The sequence below is a fragment of the Excalfactoria chinensis genome, chromosome Z, assembly GCF_039878825.1.
Source record: "Excalfactoria chinensis isolate bCotChi1 chromosome Z, bCotChi1.hap2, whole genome shotgun sequence".
Lineage (NCBI taxonomy): Eukaryota > Metazoa > Chordata > Aves > Galliformes > Phasianidae > Excalfactoria > Excalfactoria chinensis.
This window is the reverse complement of record NC_092857.1, coordinates 58852733-58874706: the sequence shown is the minus strand read 5'-3', so window position 1 is coordinate 58874706 and position 21974 is coordinate 58852733. Positions and strand designations below refer to the sequence as shown.

General features: G+C 36.0%; 1 protein-coding gene across 5 annotated transcripts in view; it reads left to right on the top strand.

Annotated features, from left to right (window-relative positions):
• The window catches only part of MCTP1 (multiple C2 and transmembrane domain containing 1), a 246706-nt gene that overhangs the window by 139489 nt on the left and 85243 nt on the right, over window positions 1-21974 (top strand). For all 5 annotated transcript variants that reach the window (XM_072359050.1, XM_072359049.1, XM_072359052.1 and 2 more), the window contains 5 exons: window positions 6594-6696; window positions 8849-8951; window positions 9306-9407; window positions 9756-9830; window positions 11634-11753. In XM_072359050.1, coding sequence (XP_072215151.1) covers window positions 6594-6696; window positions 8849-8951; window positions 9306-9407; window positions 9756-9830; window positions 11634-11753 — 503 coding nt within the window. The remainder of the gene's footprint in view (window positions 1-6593; window positions 6697-8848; window positions 8952-9305; window positions 9408-9755; window positions 9831-11633; window positions 11754-21974) is intronic.

The window sequence follows — 21974 nt, the reverse complement described above, 5'->3', positions numbered from 1 at the left end:
CAGCATTTATGAAATCAGCCCATTGCAACATAATTGCAGCAACATTGCTGAAGAGGAATTATCATTACCACTTTAAAGATGGAAAACTAGGAAAGGTTAACTGACTCAGCTAAGGCCCACAGAGCAAGTCCTTGTCAAAGCTGGCATTTGGCTTGGGTCCTGTGCTTAATCCATTAGATAAGGCAGCTTCTCATGCTATTGAGCCATTCCTCCTTCTGGCCAAAGGTCAGACTGACTGCTCTGTTGCAGGCAGCTGGCTGGCAGGGATCTTGGAACAACATTAGTGACATTAGCGTCTGCATGAGTGGCACTGCCCCCCAGAGTCATGAACTGGGTGTCTTGTCTTGTCTTTCCCCAAAATAAAGGCATTTTTTTGACTGTGGGGACACACTTGGACAGGCATGGTAGGCATTAGGGAAGATCCTTAATAACCAATGAAATATTCAAATGATGTTTCAGCTTTCATAACCAACTTAAATTTGATTGAACTTCTTATTATATTGAAATTTTTAAATAGAACTGGAATTGAAATCTACTATTAAATCTTTAGAGTGTCCAAAACATTTTTACTAGTTTTTTCTGATTCTAGTTCAGTTTTGATACTGTAATTTGACTGACAGATAAATTAATATGATACTTAGTCCAGAATAAAGTAGATAGTCTACTGGTGGTCTGCTTCAAAACAATTCATGGTCTAGCTTATACCAGAGTTGGTTTCTACCAGTCTATATAACTGGTAGACTGATCAGTGACAGATAATTTTTAGATTCTAATCTATACTTAATCTGCCACATGGCTCCTTTTCTTTTGAGAAAACGTTAAAATTGAAAGTAGGAAATGATTTGTGACTTTGAATTTCAATCACTGTATGCTTTTGATATATGGAGTAGAAACATCTCCAGAGGGTTGATGGGGATCTAGTCCCATGCTATCTGCAATCCTTGAAATCTTTATTAAGTGCAGTAGGTTTTTTAGAGGACAGGTAGATCTCCCATACACTTCTTGGCTTGAATCTACTCTGGAAAGCAATTACATCAATGGTAGTTGCTTCTAAGAGTCCACAGCAGTTCTGACTAGGAAAAAAAAGAGTCATCGTATGATGACTGATGGTTTTATTTATTTTTTTTTAAATTTTGTTTACTAGAAGCTGATTTCTGAGAGACTGAAAACAGAATGGCATACCATTAATAACTGTGCACAAGTGTTTTTTTCCTCCCTAAAACAGGGAATTATTTTACTGCATAAAATATGGATGTTGCCAAATGTTCCATTATTACTGTTTCTATTTTGCATTATCCAAATACAAATCCAAATAGCTGACATGCAATCTTCTGGATAGTTTTGTAGTAAAGGAACATCATATTTGTAAGCAGGATAAACAAGAAATGCAAATTTTAGCTATTGTTCAAGGAAAATAACTTGATTACAAGTGGAGTCAGAAAGTAAGCATGAAAGTGCAGTGATGTCCAATTGACATTCTTGTTTTCAGGAATGGCTGGGGAGATTTTTGTTGGGAGGGCAGCCTACAAGGAAACAAAACATTTTGTTGGACAATTCTGTTCCTCTGAGACTATTGAAAGGTGACAGATACATTTAACTTGACCGTAAATACAAATCATCTTGTATTGCAATTTGGGAGCTCTAATGTTCCTCTAAAGTTCCTTTTTATGCATCTATATGTCATTTATATGTTTATATATTATCTTCTATAAGATAGTAGCATCTGAATTGGTTGCATCGAACAATCTGTGGTGAAAAAAAAGTGTTAGTCTGAGAGTTGAACTGTGGGTGAATCTCACTTTTTTGTTTTGGCTGGACCTGTTGCCCACTGGAGTTGATGTCGTATAGAGCCTGTATAGAGGCTCTACATCACCTCAAGCCTGGAAGATGGGCTGCAGCAATGTATGTCTCTGAGATGGACACACTACTTAGATTTCTATTAGGCATCCAACATCAGTGCTTAAGTGTTCACAAGTTACCTAGCGTCTTTTGTGCTTGCTAATTATGTAGAGCACAACAAGCCTGCTTATATAGGAATGTGGAAATACAGTGGTCTCTGAATTTCTGAAACAGTCATTTCCCAAACCTTCCTAGCTGTAAAACACAACAGAAGTGGTAGATAATGTGTTGCTGTACCTGCTTGAGGAGAACAAGTCAGAAGATAAAATTGTTTGAGGCTTTACTGTTTTCATTTTTTAAGTATTTTGAGAAGCAATTCAACATTGTCACTACTTAAGTCTTTTTAATAGTTAAAAAAATGTGTATTAACTGTCCTTTTAAGAGAAAAAAAAGTTGTTCCAGTTCCCATCCTTACGCACTCCTGATAATGAAACCAAGGGTTTCCTGTGTTTATAGTGTTCAATATGAGGGACTCAATGCTGATTGAAGAAAGTAAAATAATTTATGTAGATCTAAGTGCAACAATCTCAGTTTGCAATTCAGTCTTGCTGACTCCTGAAACATTAAATGCAATACAGCACTGCAGAAAATGGATATCTGTCAAACTAGTGGCAAACCATGGTATAATAAATAAAGTGGGATGTTTCAAAAGACAAGTAGTTCTTTAATTTTTTTAAGCAGGAGCTTACATTATGAAGTGCAATAGTTCCTGGGTATCATTCTCTGAGAACATGAGTCTGTAATGAATAAATAGGGGGAAAGAGTGAGAAAGATCCATCAAAGTACAGGCAGATTTCTTTTTTAGGTTACTATGAGGATTATTTAAATTAGCACTTTATTTCCATCATTTTAGGAACCTTTAGAACTGTACAAGTAGAGTTCAAAAAGCACGTGACATTACAGTAACAGAGTGGATTAATGAGATCTGTTTGATTTCTTATTGAGGTTTACTGCAGGTTTGATTTCAGTCACTGGGAAGGTGTATTCACTGGTTTTATTACCTACTCATTTTATGAGTTCCTACAAACAGTGCCAGACATAATAGTGATTAGTCCCACTAAGGTCATAGGATTACTTAGAATTATAAGTGCTGATTTCAGTCATGCTGGGAGCATGCTGTAATGTGTGAGTGCCAGGCGATGGTCTTATCATTTCTTGCACAGCACTAAGCACACACTTTTAGGGCTATATTTGGATGCAGTTTGTGGATATCATCCTGATCAATAAACCTAAGTACCTCTGAAGTCACCAAATCAGAAGCTGAAGTCCTCTGAAGGGCACAGAGCAGGATGCTAGTTAGAGCAGCCTCAGTAGACACATAGGTTTGGGTAAAATTTCTTGACATATGACAGATGATACAAGGTGATATATGACAGTTGTGATTCAGTTTGTAGTAGAAGGCATACTTCTGATAATGATTCAATTTAGACTGATGTAGTTGAGCGGAGGCAGCTCAAGTCTAATTGAAAGTTTTAGAATGTACTTTTAGGACTGTTAGGTAGATATCATATACATTTCTGAACACGTATTTCTTTCTTTAATACAGAAATAAAAAGGATTTACTTTTTTCAATTGCCAGTTTCATTAACTACTCAGAAGCTGTGTGGCTTGGTTGAAATATGTGTTGTATTTAAGATACTGGTTTGGGAATAACCCAGTGATGAGTATATGTTGTAAGTTCCTCCATTTCCTGAGCCGAGAGACTAAGCAGACCTAAGGACATTGCCTTTTAATATGTCATTGCTTTCTTAAGGCTTTCATTAGGAATGGTCCTATTACTTTAAGCTCTTGTGAGAGGTAAGCCTGGAGTTATTATTTCTAATAATGAAAACTTGAAGGATGATGTATGTGAGTTTCATCTCACACTTATATACTTCTTAGGCTTTGTCTTTCTAGCTCATGTTCACTTATTTGGATTGATATTCAAATAATGTTTGCACGTACCATATGTTTTACATGTCAGCTATGAGAATTCTTTCCAATACTCAGCTTAGTTTTGCATTTTTTAGTATACAGAATGAGCACCCATAGGTGGTGGTGAAAGGCCTTGCAGATGGGAACTTCGTAGCATTCTCTTATTGTAAAAGCAGTATGCCTTAACAGAGATTTCATAAAAGGGAAAGTTCTACTTGCAAACCATGGTATTTCAGCCTTTGCACGTACTTTTTCATAAAACTTTCTTTTGTCAAAATTGATCTCAAACTCTTCTCCACTTATTTGGGCATACAGGTAAGCTGCTTGAAAAGGAGAGCATGAGAGAATGATTCTTTTGTTTCTGACAGCTGTTTGTCTTTCATTTATCAAGCACTTCTGTGATTAATTTCACATTATATTTAGCATTCTTAAATTGACAGTCATCGAAAAAGTGCACTTCAACAGATGCAGAAAATAAATGTGTCTAATAAATGTTTTTTTGTTGTTGTTTTGTTTTTCCAGAGTGTGCTTTTAGACACTCCAGTACATTTTGTCTTGTCACTGTAACTACCCAGAAGTTTGGTTTTTGTTGGTTTTTTTTTTTGTTGTTTTTGTTTGTTTGTTTGTTTGTTTTTATGTTATTGTTACATTTGACTGAAGAATTAATCCTTTTTCAAGTTTAATGGGACAGATTCTGTGATATTCTGTGTTCTGGAAAAGGTAAACATCTATTCTAACTGTAGTTCACAATGTGTTTAAAACAATTATTCTTTGTCATTAAAGTTAATAATATGCACATTAACCTCTGATGTAGTCTGAATCAATATTGCAGTTTGGAAGATTTGACCCCTGGACACTTTTGTCTAAATATTGATTTCATTGTCATTTGTATAAGGTATGAAACAAATTACATGCCTTCTTAATATCATTAATGTAGCCCCATTGAACTAATCAATTTATAGCTTCTTATAATACATGACATAGCATGACGGAAATATTGAAGACACTGTGAAATGCAATTGCATAGTGAGCTAGACTCAACTGTGGAAGGCCAATGCCAACACTCAATACCTTTTCAGCTCTGCCTCCCAGATAAAGTCCAGAGACAAGAGCAACCCACTATTTGATGTGCAATTCAGTTCTTAATTTCCAACAGAAAAAAGCTTTTGAATTCTGGGTGCAGCAATATATTTCCCAGCTTTGTGGCCTTAAATAAAAATAATATGTACACTTGTATTCTGTGTTGAGGGCAGATGTCAGCTACAGAAGTCAGTCGGGCTAGAAGCATGATACAGTGTTCAAATTTGCTGGTAGCATACCTGGTTGTGAATGAAACTCATAGTTTCATTTTGCTAATTGGTTTAATAATAAAACAGTGTACATCAGATTGTTCCTGTCAGCTAGTGGATGAAATCAGAGTAAGAGAAAGAGCATCCCTCTGTCTTGGCCAGCATTTACAGTTATCGTCATTGCTGCCATAATTTAAAATTTTACTTCACACTGTGATTTATTCTCTTTAATGGCTCCTTACTGCATCTGTCTTCACACCACGACTCCTCATGTTTTCATGATTGCTCCTTCCATCATAGCTGTTCCTCAGATCTATGCATTCTTACCCTTCCTTCCAGGAAATTTCAGGGGTGCCCTTGAAATTTTTTTTTTTCTTTTGCTTCTTCCCTTTTTGGAGAACTCCCTTTTTACACAGGTAAACTGTTGCTTGTTGTAATTCAGATGTCAAACTGCTTTCTTTTCCTTTCCAAATACAAACCCCAGTGTTGAGAATATCTAAGAAAAAAGCTTAGTGTGACTTCTACATCTTCCTCTACTTCTAGTCAGAGTGGTTTTTCTTCCTGTCTATTTGACTGGTAGTAGTTGAGTACAACTTTCTGTAAGTAATTGACTCTAAGTTGACACACGTTTTGGAGGTATTCCCCACACACATTTCCTTTCCCGTTCTTTTCCCTTATATTAAAAAGAAGACAAACCAACAACTTCTATACTCAGGCAAGGATGTTGTTTCCATTATTTGTGTATTAAATTTTCAAAGCAGCATCTTCACACTTTCTCATGTGTTGGCTTTCATGCTGAGGGACCTTCTTGTAAATATATGCAAAGCTACTTCATTGTGCATTAATGTATACGAAAATATCAACCACATTTGAGCGTCTGCTGTGCTGAGACTACAGCCCACCATTCCAGCTGATATTGTCTCATTGCTTAATAGTACTTGCTTATTTTCTCAGGTGTTAGGCTTTTATGTAGGACTGTCTTTAAGGCTTTTTGATTTGGGGGAAAAGATTTGTACAGCATGAAACAGGTGGGGCATAGTAATCTTTGGATAAGTATCATAGATGCTATGTTATTACAAGTAGTATGGGATAATAAACTTCCAACATATCAAAATCCTCTAATTATGTTATCATTCCAGTCAACGTGGGTTTGGCATGATTAAAGTTGTCTTAGCTGTCTCAGAAGGGTGCTTGGCATCATTGGAGAACATGTTGTTTTTGATCAGAAAAAGCAGTATGGCAATTTTTTCATTTCTCTCTTTTTATTCCTCTTGCCCTTTGCCTTCACAAAAAGATGTTGTTTTAGTGAAAAATGTTAGTAGATTACGGGGATGAACACTCTGTTATTGCCTGTATTATATTCTACATCATTGTAAGACTTACCTGAATTAATTATTGAGTAGCTTAAAAAAACAAATAATCTTGATTTTAAAGTTGCTCACAGTGAGTTTTCTTAATTCATGAAATTTGTTCCAAATTGTCTCTTAATAGGTAAAAGTGACCCATTTTGTGTAGTTGAACTGAACAATGACAGACTGCTGACTCATACCGTCTACAAGAACCTCAACCCAGAATGGAACAAGATCTTCACATTGTAGGTGTTTGGGTTTTGTAAGGGATTGATTCTTTTTATTTTGTGTTTCATTCGTGTTTTTTTTTTTCCTCTTTCTTTCTTTTTTTGAAGAGAAAGTATAAATAAGTAGATATATATATAGCATATCAAAGATACTTACTGCCGATTCAAGTGAAAGTATGTCTGATGACATACGGCTGTTTCTGAAGTAAGCAGGTGAATACTTGACTAAGAATTAAAAACATGAAAAAAACATAATCTTTCATACTTTTAAAATATAAAAAGGTACAATTTTAAAAGTTAAAAAATAAATAAATAAATACAAATAATAATAATAAAAAAAAGCAATATGGATGCTAAACATTCCTGCAGTCTTTAGTGGAAATTCAAAGAACCAGAGTGATTTTGATTCTGAAGACTTTTGTGAGAAAGAAAAGATTTTGTTATCTCTGGTAAAATGTTGCAATTTTAGTAAACACTAGAAAACTATGAAAAAGGATGTCTTTTAAATGCATTCATACTTTTCTGACTTAAGGTCTTTGTATTTTTCTATGAACTCCACTTGTTATTTCCATTTGCCAACTGCATTTCTCACAATGTGTTTTAGCATCATAATAGTAGAATGCGGCTACTGGGCAAAATGCAGTCTTAAGTGTTTAGTTTATTGGGAAGTAAAACAGTAATTATTTTTTCCCTTTGTTAATTTGAAGACACTAAAAGTTTTTGATAAAGTAGGAAAAATACCACCAAAATATCCCTGTCATTTTTCTTGCTCTGTTGCCTTATTTTTCTCCCAGTTTCTCTCTGTCGAACTGCAGTGTGACATCACTGAGCAGAAAAACGGATCAGCTGCAGGTTCCTCTGCTGCTGAAATCTTCTAGTAATCCACTGCAAAACCAATAGAGGCTTTGGCTTTGTGTACAATTATCTAACTTTATCATAAGTGAAAGTGTTGTGTTTTGTCCTTGATCTCAAAGCATGGTTTAACTTTAGTCTTTGTATTTGTTTCCTCTGTTTGTTGTTTGTATTCTTGACAGCCACAGCTTTCCTTGCCTTGCTTGCAGTTGACTCTCAGGAATGAACTCTGAACAAAAGAAAAAAATCTTACAATAGTTGTACTTCTCATTATCTTATTAATACAGTTCTCATTTACATATGTATAAACATGCTAAATTCTTCATTAATTTATTTTTGTCTATTTATAGAACTAGTAACTAATCAGTCTGCGCTGCTTGACAGTGTTCTCTATGTAAGGAGCTGCCTGATTTATAGAGGACAAAAGACTAGTCAGGAAACAAATGGAAAAACTCTAGATGACCTTAAAAGAAAGTTTTTACCTATCTTACATGTTTATTAGTTATTCTCAAATTTGTCATTTGATTTTGGAGTACTGGTGCAGTTTGTCCAGAGGTATGTATTTTAGTAAAGTTGAATTGCTGTCCGTGAATTCCTGTTTCCTGAATCATCAGTTTATTCAAAGATGACTTCTCTCAAACAGTTTTGGTATCTTTTCTCTTAATAAGGAGTGTGATTTTTTCACTTGAGAGTCTGCCTTTTTTCTGTGATGTTTGTTGTGTGTGTTAGTGGAGTGCTTAATAGCTTGCAGGCAAGGAAGAGAACTAGCTGAAAAACACATTGCTTCTCATTGCTTTTTCCTAATTTGTTGTAATGACTGCTCTATGTTTGTAATTAAGCAAGGATTCTAAAATTAAAGTGCTCATTCTCTGTACAAGGATGTGCTAGTGTATCTGATGATTGTTTTCACTTAAGAACCTGCAGACTGCGCAGTATTCACAATAGGAATTACAGCAAAAATATCAGTGTTTCAATGTGGCTGTAAGGCTCTTGGTCTGCTGCCTGCCACGGTAAATCCCCAGCACTGCTACATGCTGGCTCCCTTTGCAGCTCGTGCAGTGTTAGAACCAGGTAGGAAATTTAAAGCAACATCCTTCAGAAAACTTCTGTCAAAGCCCTGCAGTGCACACAATTGCTGCAGCTCCTTGAGAGCACTTGGGTTGTACAGAGGGATGCCTAATTCACTTGAATTTTGCTCTCTGCCTGTGACCTGACAAAGTACAAGGGCTTCTGGCTTTGCTACCCTTTTGCACTTTTGTCCTTGGTAACTGCTGGTGTAGGTGAATTGTCTCCTCCATCTCTGCTTTTTCTTCTGTAGCAATATTAAAGACATCCACTCGGTGCTTGAAGTGACAGTTTATGACGAGGATCGCGATCGGAGTGCTGACTTTCTAGGCAAAGTTGCGATACCACTGCTATCTGTAAGTTTCATTCACCTGACACACTGCTACGTATTTTTCTTGCTGAAGGAAGGAGAAGGGGGAAAAAAAAAAATAGAGGGGAAAAATTTGCAGCTCCATGTCTGTCATTTCTCAACCAAGGTCTGTAATAAGAACACTAAAATTTTAACATACTCCATTCACGGCCATGTTGAATCCCATGATAGTTAATTTTTCCTGACAGACTCGGTCCTGGTAATGAACAGGTACTTGTCAGACTTGCCACAGTTGTTTTGGGTTCTCTGTCAGTTTCAGCAGCTGGGGGTCAGGGGTCACCAGGGGGGGGTATTCAGCGGAGACCGCGAGACAGACGGCTGTCATGTCCTTTTCCTGCAGATTCAAAATGGTGAACAGAAAGCCTACGTCTTGAAAAACAAGCAGCTGACAGGGCCAACAAAGGGGGTCATCTATCTTGAAATAGATGTGATTTTTAATGCTGTAAGTCTTAACTTTGGCTTTTTTGTACTGCTAAAGAGTTCAGTTTCATGAAAACTTTTGTTCCTGATTTGTAGAGAATTTCTGTCATTCCTCATTTTCTCTAAACCTTGATGTATACCACAGAATACTCTTCTGCCACTGCCTGGCACACCCACTCTTTTTGTTGTTGCTGCTGCTGTTACTATTGCTGCTAATGCACGAAGCAGCAGCCCCTGCCTCTGCGTGCACCTGTGTGTCCTGGGCTTGGCAGCTGTGACTTTGAAACTTCCTAATTTTTGCAAATCGGAGCATGTGCTTTTAGTTAGGAACGAGTAAGCTTGAAATATTGACATACATTTTAATGTGTAGGTGAAAGCCAGCATACGAACCTTAATGCCCAAAGAACAGAAGTACATTGAAGAGGAAAACAGACTGTCTAAACAGGTAAAGAGTAAGGAAACACTAATCCTATCCAAAAGCCTTAATATCAAGTGTGCACATCTAAATATCTGGTATCGCACTGCTGAGGGTAAAGAATAACATTTTCATTACCTGTTTACAAAAGAATATGATAGGTAGAATGAGGCAGAAACAAAATACGTGGTTTTATTGTATCTCTTCTTTATAAACTGCAACTTAATTTCCGTGAAATAAGTGAATAAGAACACAGTTCAAAACATCAGGTTCCACACATATCAGATTATAGTGCAGGTGCATGTAAGCTAAGTCTTGCATAAATTTTTGCTGCTAACCTTGACTTGAAAGACTTCCATTTTTTTACGTGGGAGAGAGGAATTAAGCATTCTTGTCCCAAACTTTAAGCAAATTCATGATATAAGGTTTGAATCCCAGTTGAAGGCAAACTAAAACTCATTATAACTTTTTGAGCTCTGGTTAAGAAACATGTGGACCTTGTTTCTTTTTTTCCTAGATACTCTTTCCACTGTTAGTTTTAATAGTTGTTAAACATTATTTAAACACACATCTGACCTTTTTCTGTATCTGAACTACTTTCGTTTAAGCTTTTTCTTATGACATGAATGGTATATTTTATATGGGAGAACAGAGCTTTTGGTTGAATTACAGCAGTAGAATATTTTGTTCATTAACAAAGACAGAAGTCTTGGAACTGATTTTTATTTTGAAGAAAACTTGCAGAACTGAGCATAATTTGTGTGGTCTGCTGGATGAATTGCACATCAGCTATTCAGTGTATTTCTTTAACATTATTCAAAAGGCAGAATATTTCTTTCTTTACTCTTTTGGGTAAAGACATTACTAAATCTGCATTTTTCACTGTTACGTCAGTGAAGAAACAGGAAGAAATTTATTCAAAATTCATTCTTCTGCCCATTTTCATAGGAAAAAATGGCATCATGGTTTCTGCAGATTGCAGGAGGAATCCACTTAAAGTATCTGACTGTTATTTAGGCTTTGTTTTGTTCTGTTTCTTTAACTTACATGGCGTGTCTGTTCACAGTAACATCCAGATGGAAAAAAAAAAAAAATCTTTATATGTCAGTAATGTGATAGCATTACAAAAGATTCAAAAGTTCTGGAAAAGAGTATGTCTACCCAGCATTTTCTGTGCTATTCAACACAGAAATTAAATGAATAACTTGTCTGTGTACATTTATGTGATCAAATGTTGTGCCATTTTAGTAGACTTAAGGGTGATCTGAATTAAAATGTAAACCTGCTATATTTCATTTTTGTGTAGGTGCACTTACTTCCATAAAACAATCAAATACGCATGGTGATGATGAGAATTTGTTATGAAGGAGAAAAATTGTATGTTAAAGAAACATTTGATCTTAGAGAATTAATTTTGCATGGTTTCAGGCTAGCATCCTACAGTATCTTTTTATTAAGAAAGATAAGAATTTTCTGAATACGTAAGAATAGGGACACCTGCTCGATAAAACTCTGGTATGCTGAAAACAAAATTGTTCATGATGTTTATCAAGTGGCTTCTTTAAAATCTGAAGTTGCCACTGAACTATGGAAGTGTAGAGAATAATCTGTATATCAGTTAGAAATAAATTCAACAAATAAAAGTTTACACACTTATCTAAAAATCTCTCTTCCAAGTGTCTCTAAGTATTCTCTTCGTGTGAGTTAGACAGCTTACCATGCAGGTTTCTTTTTAAACTTTGCCCAAAGTGACAGTGAGAATATTATAAGGATGAACCTATTATGAAGCTTATGGGATTTTGAAATATTTTTGTTCTTTCATCTTTTTAATAGTTGCTATTAAGAAACTTCATTCGCATGAAGCGTTGTGTCATGGTGCTCATAAATGCCGCCTACTACATTAACAGTTGCTTTGACTGGGATTCACCCCCAAGAAGTCTTGCTGCTTTTTTGGTATGATCTTCTTTATATTGCTATTAATCACCACTGCGTATTTACACTGTAGACTGAGAGATGATGCAGTGCTCATGTGGAGATATCTGATTTATTGTTTCACTTGAAGTTTTATTTGAAATTAAGAGAATATCACAAATCATTTTCATTCACATTCTTAAGAAGTAATTGTGTAATGTCACGCAAAAAATGTAGTCTTCTAAATATATATATATATGCATGCAAATAAAAAAAATGTGATCCAACTTAATACAGCTACTGAGCTATACATATTTAGCTTTTCACAGATTAATATGCATGTGGAATACCTACCTGATGTTTACTGAAGAAAAGAAAATGGAATGACATTCTGTCCTCTTTGTCCAATGAAACTGTTTCTTTCCCTTGGTGCACTGCTGTGGCCAGGGAAAAAGCTGTGTTGCTCTTAAATCATGCTGGTTTCCAATCACAGAATGCATTCAGTGTCATAGATGGAAATCCACCAGATTTCATGGGGAGAGCTGTTATTTTATTACTGTAGTTTTAGAGTGTTGCAATAGCAACGTCTTCCTTATCATACAGGCATAAAAGCTTGAGTCTTTTCAGTTATCTTTTAGTGCTTATTTTGCTGTGTGGTAGTTCTGGATATATTCTGTCTGCACAAGTAGTGTGAGTATAGATGTATGTAGTTCTGCATCCAAAGGCTTGATCTCTGCTTCTCAGTCTGATGTTATCCTGTCCAAGGATCTCATCATCCTGCTGTAGAACAAAATATCCACAGCATTTTTTTTATTGTCAGGTCTACGTGAACTTTCATTGAGATTGTAAAGTTTTAACTTAGTTATTTTCTGGAGATTCATAGCTATCACTGGTCAATGAAGAATCTCAAAATTTGTCTTGGGAGTGGTTCACTTGCACATGTGATCCTGAATTGTGCTTGCACACAGATTAAACTGGAATTCATTAGATTCTATTAAAAAGTTGTACTTTTATGTATCATTTGCTTCTCTTCACTATTAAACACATTGTGTCTCCTCTTGAAGTTGCTTCCCAGAGGTTAGAGCATGTCTCAGTGAAATGTCAGTTCCAGAAAGGTGATGAGAAATAGGCCATTTTGCAAGTTTCCAGCCCTGAAGTCCAACAAATAATGGACTAGAAGTAAACTTTTAAATTAGCTGTTTCTTCCTTCTTGAATTTGAAGACACGGGCTGATAGTTGATATCCCAGTACAAACTTAGAGCCATTTCACAAGCGAAATATGTGAAGGTTGACTTTTCAGACCTCAGATTTTCCAGTTACAGATACTCGTTCTTCACACATTGATCCATCTCTTTGCTTTCCAATGGGGCCTTTCTTACAGAAGACAATATATGAAGAAGCACTGTTTGACTAGCTCAGTTTTCTTAAGTATAATGGGTTAATTATGATTAATAAAAGCCCTGGAAAGCAGGATTACCCTTGGAAAGCCTTGATCAGTATGACTCTGTTATAAATTGCAGTTATCTGCTTTATGCTATCTGCACGCTGAAGAGTTCACCGGTTGTTTTTTTGAAGTCATTCCTCTTGGATTGTGACGATGTTATTAGAAAAGACTGAAAAGTGCTGAATGCTGATTACTTACACTACAGAACTTTTATTACTCAAAATTTTAAATTAGTGGAAGCCTTTTCTAAAGAGGAAGTGCTTTATGAATTTTCTATCATGTTATTCCTTGCTCATTCTTTCTCAAAGCTATCCAAACCTACCAGCTCAATAACTGGTGTTTCACATTCTGTACCTAGAAGTATAGAGAGTGAGAAGTTTTCAATATTCTAGATTGTGCATTTCCCATCTCAGACAATTTTTTGTTTTCTTTTTACTTCTCACTGGGGATTTTGCCTGAATGGCTTTTTTTTTTTTTTTTTTTTTTTTTTTCCCCTTGTACCTCAGTAATACACAGGAGAAGAATAATTGCTATCTAGATGTAATTTTTTAATTTTTGTTGCTGAAATCATTGTGACATACTACTGCCATGGACTTATTTTTTATTCAAATACTCAAATATATTTGCATAAAGCTTATGAGATATAGGTTGATCTGAGTATGGTTATGTGACTTTGTGTTTCAGCTACCAGATTTTATATTCTATCCTCCTTCTTTGATTCCTGTTAAATAAAAGAGCGCGTTACCAGTTTGCACTTAACACTTCTGAAGCACCTAAATACATAAGAAAAGAACAGAATACTTGCAGAGAGCCCTTGCCATAACTTCACCTTAAAATAAATTTCTAGATGAATTTGGAAGTTTATTTTTGTACTCAATAATTAATACACTATGCTTGAGGCACAAGAATAGTAATAGAATATACAAAAATTGTTTTTTCTTTCTTTAGATTAATCTACTGTGGGCACAGAAATGTCTACTAAATTGGGCCTAATTTCCGTCAGTTTCTTGGGCAGACATTTGTGTTCTTGCAGATGTCAGTGGGTGCAACGTAGGGGGAAAAAAGTGTGTACTCTTTTTCCAGTACTGTCATTTCTCACCGTAATGAGCACAAAAATAATTGGACAACTGAGCTATCAGTAAAAGGACACACTTCAACATGAGTCAATGAATTATTTTATGGGACAAACTTTAATCTTTAAATGTGATTGTAGATAATTTGTGCTACCATCTGTCCATTTGGAATTCTTTTAGCCTTTTCAGTCGTTATACAGTAAGTGCTGCTGTGTTTAACATTAGCATTTGATATTTTACACATTTAATTTCTGTACTGCTGTGTGGTCCTTGGGGAGCTTCGCTCTAGTGCTACATGAGAGAGACAAAGTATTGATCAGTTAACATTTCAGCTACATTTATGTATGTCGCAAAATTAATGAAAATGCCAGACAAAAATGTCAGAGTGCACAAAAAGGTAGAATTTAAATTTGGTAGTTTAATGAAAAGTTTAAGATGTGCATTATCAAAAATGTCCCCTTGCCTTTAAAGTACAATTCATAACTGAGTAGCTAAAAGGGGATACATATTTTACTTAGATGAATATTGAATATGAAATATGGGTGAATATTAAATCTTCAAACTATTTGGTGTCCCAAAATGGCCTCCGTAAAGCACTTTAATTGCCTGCTTGAACATATAACTGTTACTCATAAAATAAACTTGTTTCCTTTCCATTTTGGAAGCAGAGTATCCTCACTTGATCACACATAGACTTATCAAATTAAAGTTTTCTGTGAGCACATTCTTATTCCTCAGAATCTTTCTATACATGTGTATACAGGAACACAGAAAGTGTTTCCTTTCTTAAGCTCTGAAATATTGATAAAATGATGCACCCTGCATCTGAGTCATTTGTCAGGTCTAACTCACCTTCTCTTTGTCTTCTAATGTTACACAATTCTTGTGCAGAAATGACATACTAGTCACTAGCCTTTGATTAAGTGTTAGTTCTCTTGCACATGCACCACTTAGTTGTGGTGGTGTCATACTAATTAATGGAAATGAAGAAGAAAACAAAAGTGAAAAGAACTGGCAGGAAATGAGACTGTAAGATAATTTTGTCAACTTGAGTGGCTTTTTCCTATTGAACAGGAAAATACTCACTATCATGTATTTCAGAAGTGAATTTCACTAAAACCTGAAGGAAAAAAAAACAAACAAAATTAATGATACCATTAGGAGTAAAAATGTGCTTAATTATTAAACATTTTAAAAAAACACTGTAATTTTATGAAAAAAAAAGAGATATATTTAATAACTTTCAACAAGCTTTTGTTTTTGTGAATACCATTTTTTGAGAATCTAACATATAAACACTGTCAAACTGTTTTTTTTTTTACTAAACCTGGTGAAATGAATCACAGAATCACAGAATTTTTCAGGTTGGAAAAGACCTAGAAGATCATCTAGTCCAACCATTACCAATACTTCCCAGCTAAATCATATTCCTCAACACAACATCCAAACGTTTCTTGAACACTCCCATGGTTGGTGACTCTACCACCTCCCTGGGCAGTACATTCCAATGCCTGACTACCCTTTCTGAGAAGAAATACTTCCTAATGTCCAGCCTGAATCTCCCCTGTCGCAGCTTGAAACCATTCCCTCTAGTTCTATCACTGTCTACATGAGAGAAAAGGTCAACCCCCAGCTCACCACAACCTCCCTTCAGGAAGTTATAGAGAGCCATAAGGTCTCCCCTGAGCCTCCTCTTCTCCAGACTGAACAATCCCAGTTCCCTCAGCCGCTCCTCATAAGGCCTGTGCTCCAGACCCCTCACCAGCTTCATAGCCCTCCTCTGAACACATTCCAGGGCCTCAATGGTTCATTGGATTGGTTCATTGGATTGTTGGGTTCTCTTTTCCACCTGTTGCCTAGAATTTGAAATTGGATAAAGTGCTGTTAAGATAGTTTTTAAAACTATCTGATGTGGAAAATCCTAAATCCATGCCTTCTCCAGCACTGTGATAACTTCTGAGGTGTGATGTGTTTGGCACATTGTGTGCTTGCAAGTCTGATGCATGGAAGGACTGGGAATGTTTATATGTTTAATAATTTCCTGTAGTATTTCTTTTTAATGTTTACTTTCATTTTACTCCCTTCAAACAGTGAATTCATATTTGCTGAACCAGTTTGGTAGTGTGATTAATTGTGTGAGTGTAGACTTGGTGCCATTGTAGACAGCATCATGCATGCTGCATGCCATCCTGGTGCTGTTCCAGGAGGGCAAATTTCCGTCTGTGGGTCTGTTTCACATCTGTGGTCATCTTCCCAGTGACTGGGATAGCCACCCCAGAATAACATAAATGATATTGTCTCTACCTTTAGTTATTTTAATTGAACACCCAAGTGTTTGTTTCATCTGAATGTCTGTTATAGGTGCATATCTAGCTTCCATTCTGAGTTCTGCATAGTCTTTAAGGGTTTCATCTCAAAATTTCCTTTGTATTGTGTAGAGGCACTTCCGTCATTTTGCATACGCAGTTCAGGTGAGGAGCCTTTACTGTTTCTAAGACAGGGAGCACATGGCAGATGAAGGCAGTATCCCTACTGGACACTGCCTTAACTACTGGAGTATTCTTCTCACTTATTTTACTTGTATCGGTGCTTAGAAGACTGGCAACTATACTGTAAACTATTTGCTTGTCAAAGCTTTTAAAATGCTGCTAAAGCTTGATTCACCAGAATGAGATAAATAAATTATGGAAATTAAGAAAAGGGGTTCCTATCTCACATTTAGCTGTTATCCAAAAAGTTTTTTAATCGTGCCTCAGTTTCTTCTCAAGGCAACAAAGTGAGCAGAAAACTAGCTAGCCAAATCATATGATTTGTAATCTTGGGTCTAGAATAATTCCATACAGCAATACCTTGAAGTGATGTTGCTTTTATGACCAACTAGGACAGTTTTTGAATATGGAAAATCAAAAAAGAGGAGGAATTGAGTGCACAAATTTGCTAAAATTAATGTTAAATAAGAAATTATGGATATCAATACAGTGCTAGTGATGTGCTGTAAAAGGTATATAGACAATATTGGGAAAAAAAAAGAATCTAGTATATTTTTTTTACAGATGGATTTGGAAATTATAACTTTATCTTAATGCTATGTATATGAAAATAATGTAAATAATGGTCATTGTACCAGTGGTTGATGGACCTTGCACAGGGACCCAGAAACTCTCCACAAAACACCTGGACATGGTGCTGAGCACCCCTCTCCAGGTGTCTCTGCTGGTGGAGGAGTTTGGCCAGATGGACCCAGAGGTCCTGCCAACCTCAGCTAGTCTGGGATTTTGTTAACTGCTGAAGACAAGTGAGGTAACAAACATGTATGGCTTGGGAGGCTCTCCTGTAAAGAGTAGCTTGTAGACATCCCCTGAGGCTCCAGCTGTGTGTGTTACTGGAAGAGTGAGTTGCAGGATGGTTGCATATCACTGCCTGGCTGCATGACCAAATAGGAGCTCCACAGAACTGTGGTCAATGTCAGCTTGACTGGATCTTGCAAAAATTAAAATAATGCAATCTAATACTTTATGAATGGTTTCAGTGTAGCACAAAGAAAAAAAAATAAAAAAATAAAAAAAGAAAAAAAAAAAAAAGAAAAAAAAAAAAAAAAAAAAAGCAGAAACTAGATATGATGAAGCAAGAGTAGTCCAAATGAGGGAAACAGAAAAGCACTGTTTTGAAAGCTTCTGAAAACAGCGTGCAGTAGGGATAGAAAAACAGCTTGTTCAAAAATGGAGCTACCAGTTTCTTCCTTAAGGGGAGCTGAAGCTCCTTTGTTTAGTAAACATGTGGATGTTAGGTACAAACATCTGTCTTTGGGCAGAAGAATCAAGAGCAAGTAAAATATTTTCAGTGTGCTCAGTTTTACTGGAGAGAAAACACTTCATAGTGTTTCAAATATACATAATTAAAATGTTTGTCCCTCTTTCATTGTTTAGCATGCAATTTTGTAATTTTGATTTTGATTGCAGAAACTGAAATCTGTGCAAAAAAAATGAAATAAAGACCATTAATCAGAAAAAACAAACAAACAAACAAAAAAAAAAAACAAAAAAACCCTTGCTTCTGCTAGTGCTGCACCTGCTGAATGACTAACTGTAATTGGTGTTGTAAATAAAGCCTCAAAAGAAATATACAATTGTAAAAATTACCCAGGAGGCTTTACAGCATATTCCTAAAATGGGACAGTCTGCTACTTGCAGCTTTATCCTACATTTTGACAAAAGAGTGTTGTTGCATATTTCCCATTTGTTAGTAGAACGACGGAGTTGATAGGTACATGTGACATGTGGTATCCAGAACTGGCATGGAGGGTGAATGATTGATCTGTTCCCCTGCGGACAGTGAGAGACTGAAATGACAGAAGTGGCCTGAGAGCCACTATTTCCACAACCTCCATGTTTCAGGCCTGAAGGTTGATGTCTCAAGGTGATGCTGCTCAGCACCTCCTACCTCTTCTCCTGCTGAAAGTGACACGTTCTTCCGCTGTTCCCTTTCTTCCAGCCACTCTGCCTTCCTCCTCACTGTAAGATGTCCTTCCCATCCAAGAAGCCTCATTTTTGCTTGAACTCCTTTACAATATGTGTAGGAAAGTCCTATGAAACACCTGGACAGTTATGACAAACATGGAAAAACTCCTTGTTTTCTCACTTAGAGAAATTTCAGTAGAATGGATAAAAGCAGTAGTATGGATAAAAGCAGTAGTTCTAGACAATGCCCTTTGCTTTGGGCAGTGTGTGTCTGTGTACAGAGTAGACCTTGAAATTTCAAGTGGGCAAACCACTGGAACATGGTGTATCAGAAGAATATTTAAGCTTAGATTTTTTTCATTATTCTTATCAATTGGGCATATGGTGTGTAGCACATTATTTACAGTTTACTCAGGTTAAGCTTTGTTTCTATGCAGGTGTTCTCTGTACCTGAAGAGCTAATATTAAATCCCAGCTTTGGAGAAAGTCTTTATCTCAGTGCCTCTCTGGAATGCCTTTATGCGTGGTTTTTCACTCCCTTCTGGGTGCTAGCTCAAGACTGAAGCACTGACTTGTGAGCCTGAGCAGCTTGAAGTCCAGGCATAATATTTGCTTAAATTACTTAATTTAAGGCCAGTCTAATGGTTGCAAAGTTGGGAAGACAGTCCTGGTTAGCAAGGCTGGTTAGCAGCCTTGCAGTTGGTAAAGGGTTGGGTGTTAGTTATGGCCTGACTAGCCTGTTAGCTTTTTATACTGGTTCCAGCAATGAGTAGACGAAATTTCCCTAAAGAAACTTTCAGTTAAGTATCATTGTGAGAAAAAATTATTACCCAGCTAGTTCTTAAGTAAATAAAGCACTTTTGGACTTTGAGGGCAATGTTAAATTTTCATCATTTCATGCATAAGTGACTTATCTTCTGCAGGAAAGCAGAATTCCGGTTGACTTTGATGTAAAAAGCCTATAAACATCATAGATGCTTTTTTGGTATAACTTAATTTTCAAAAGAAAAACAATAGATGCTTATATCCCCAAATAATTTTGCACTGAACAAAGAGACATAGCGAGAGCATTATTTATTTTGGATTTACTGGTCATTTTTCTTTGTTCGTCAGTACACATTAACACTTTTACTCATTAGACATAGCTAAATTTGTTCTTAGAAGTGTTATTGTAGAGGAAAAAAGAAAAAGGAGGGGGAGGGTGGAAAGATGAACAGCTCTAGACCAAACGATTGCAATAGATACTCGGTAGGCTTACAGCTGCATGTCAGGTCACTGGAGTTCTTACATTTTCACGAGGAGTATCAGCAGAATTACTGTATCTCTAGTGTTGATTCTGCAAGGCCTTTGACATGGTCCCATGCAGTATTCGTAGTTCAAAATTGGAAAGATACAGATTTTAAGGGTTTACTTTGGAGTGATGAGGTATTGGTTAGTTTGTCACAACTGGAGGGTTGTGAGGTGGAGGCCAGACATGAGTATTTCCTGAAATGGGTGGCAACCCTACCCATGGCCTGAAAATAAGTAAATAAATAAATAAATAAATAGGTAGATAACTAAATAATAAAAAGAAACCACTGATCTGCAAAAGGAAAAATAGTTGTCATAATCTAGTGTGTTTATTTGACATTCACTACTACTCTCACAGCTATTTCTAGCACTGCAAAGTTATCTGTTAAAACTGGTATCTTGCAATGGGAACTTCTTGGGCAATTAGTGTACAGCACCAAGTGAATAGGAGACATGGTTTTCTTTCCACAGCCATATAGTAACTGTGATTACATGAGCCTGTATTCCAATTCTAATTGAGTAGCCTCTGCAAGTAGCCACTGCTCATTAATGAATACAGACAGACACTTCCTAACCCCATTAAAGAAAAAACAGAAAGCTAGCAAAGAATTGTGTTCAAAAAGGAGTAAAATTAATTCTAGTTTGATATACTGAATATATATTTTGCATTCATTGTTACAGGAAGTGGCACTGAATGCCTGGGAAAGCTATGATTTAAAAAAAAAAAAAAAAAAAAAAAAAAAGCAACTCAAGCTAATATTAATGCATATCTGTAATTCTTTACCCTAAGTATGTCTCTGCTAAATATAACTTGAGAGAGAAACATATTAAGCTGAAGGTAAATCTCTGCTTTAATAGTAGCCAGGGCAGTAGTAATGCAGGAGATTTTGCTGTTTACTTTTATTTCTTGTTCTTTGAATATATGAATGTGTGGTGTCTGTTTGGTTTGAAACGCTTTTTTTTCCTGAACTATTCTCATCTTAATAAAGTCAGCTTGTGTAATATTTCTGTTCTTTCTCTGCCTCTCATGAGGTCTATTTCTTTCTGATGCTCATTTTTAAGGCAGAGGGAAAATCTCTTCTTTATTGTAGACCAGATGGCACAGGTGTATACATTTGGAAGTCTATTTTCTTATGCTAAATTCTTCAGTTTCCAGGAAAAATGTATTCTTAATGATCAAAAGCATTGGACTCCTTTGAAGATAGGCAATCAGGACTGTAAAGACTACTTTTAATTACTATTAAAGTTTTAAGAAAATGGAGAAAGGGTGGTTGTATTTGTTCGGTACACAACATTCTTTTTGGCCTTTTCCTTTACAAACCACTAACGCTAGCAGATACTGTATTCCTTTAGCATGACTGAAGGAGTTAAAGGCAGATATTCTTAATATTTGCCACCATCTTAATTATTACTTGCTAAAAGCACCACTGTTAGCAGAAGGATTATGAGTTAATAAAAATGTCACAGTATTAGTATATAAAACACAATTTAATTTTCCCAAGATAATGATTAACAGCACAAGGCTATATTAAGAACATCCAACGCCTGTTGCCTAAATGTGCTCAATTTTCATATTTTAGGAAGAGTATCATAACTTTGTAACAAGTAAACATAAATATTTTGGGGGAATGGATCTTAAAGATCAGGCAACTAATGAAATCTCTTTTGAGCTTGTTTGAGCTTTGTTTTTGTATTATATCACTGCATTCTTAGCATTACAGCTTGCAATCTGAGTAGTGTAGGGTTTTTTTGTTAGATGTTATTATTTGCTAGTGAAACATTAAAAATTATTTATCTGCCACAGTCTAAAGCATTAGGAAATCTAAAGCATTTGGAAAACAAGTACACCAGCAGGTCACCAGTATGTAGGCATTCTTTTCATATACAGGAACCAGTCTTGGTGCGGGTCAGTCCTTTAACCTTTCCAGACGTTGCTGCTTTGTCCCCAGCTGCGCCCAGTTTTATGGGGCATCTGGGTTACGTCGCTATGAACAAGATA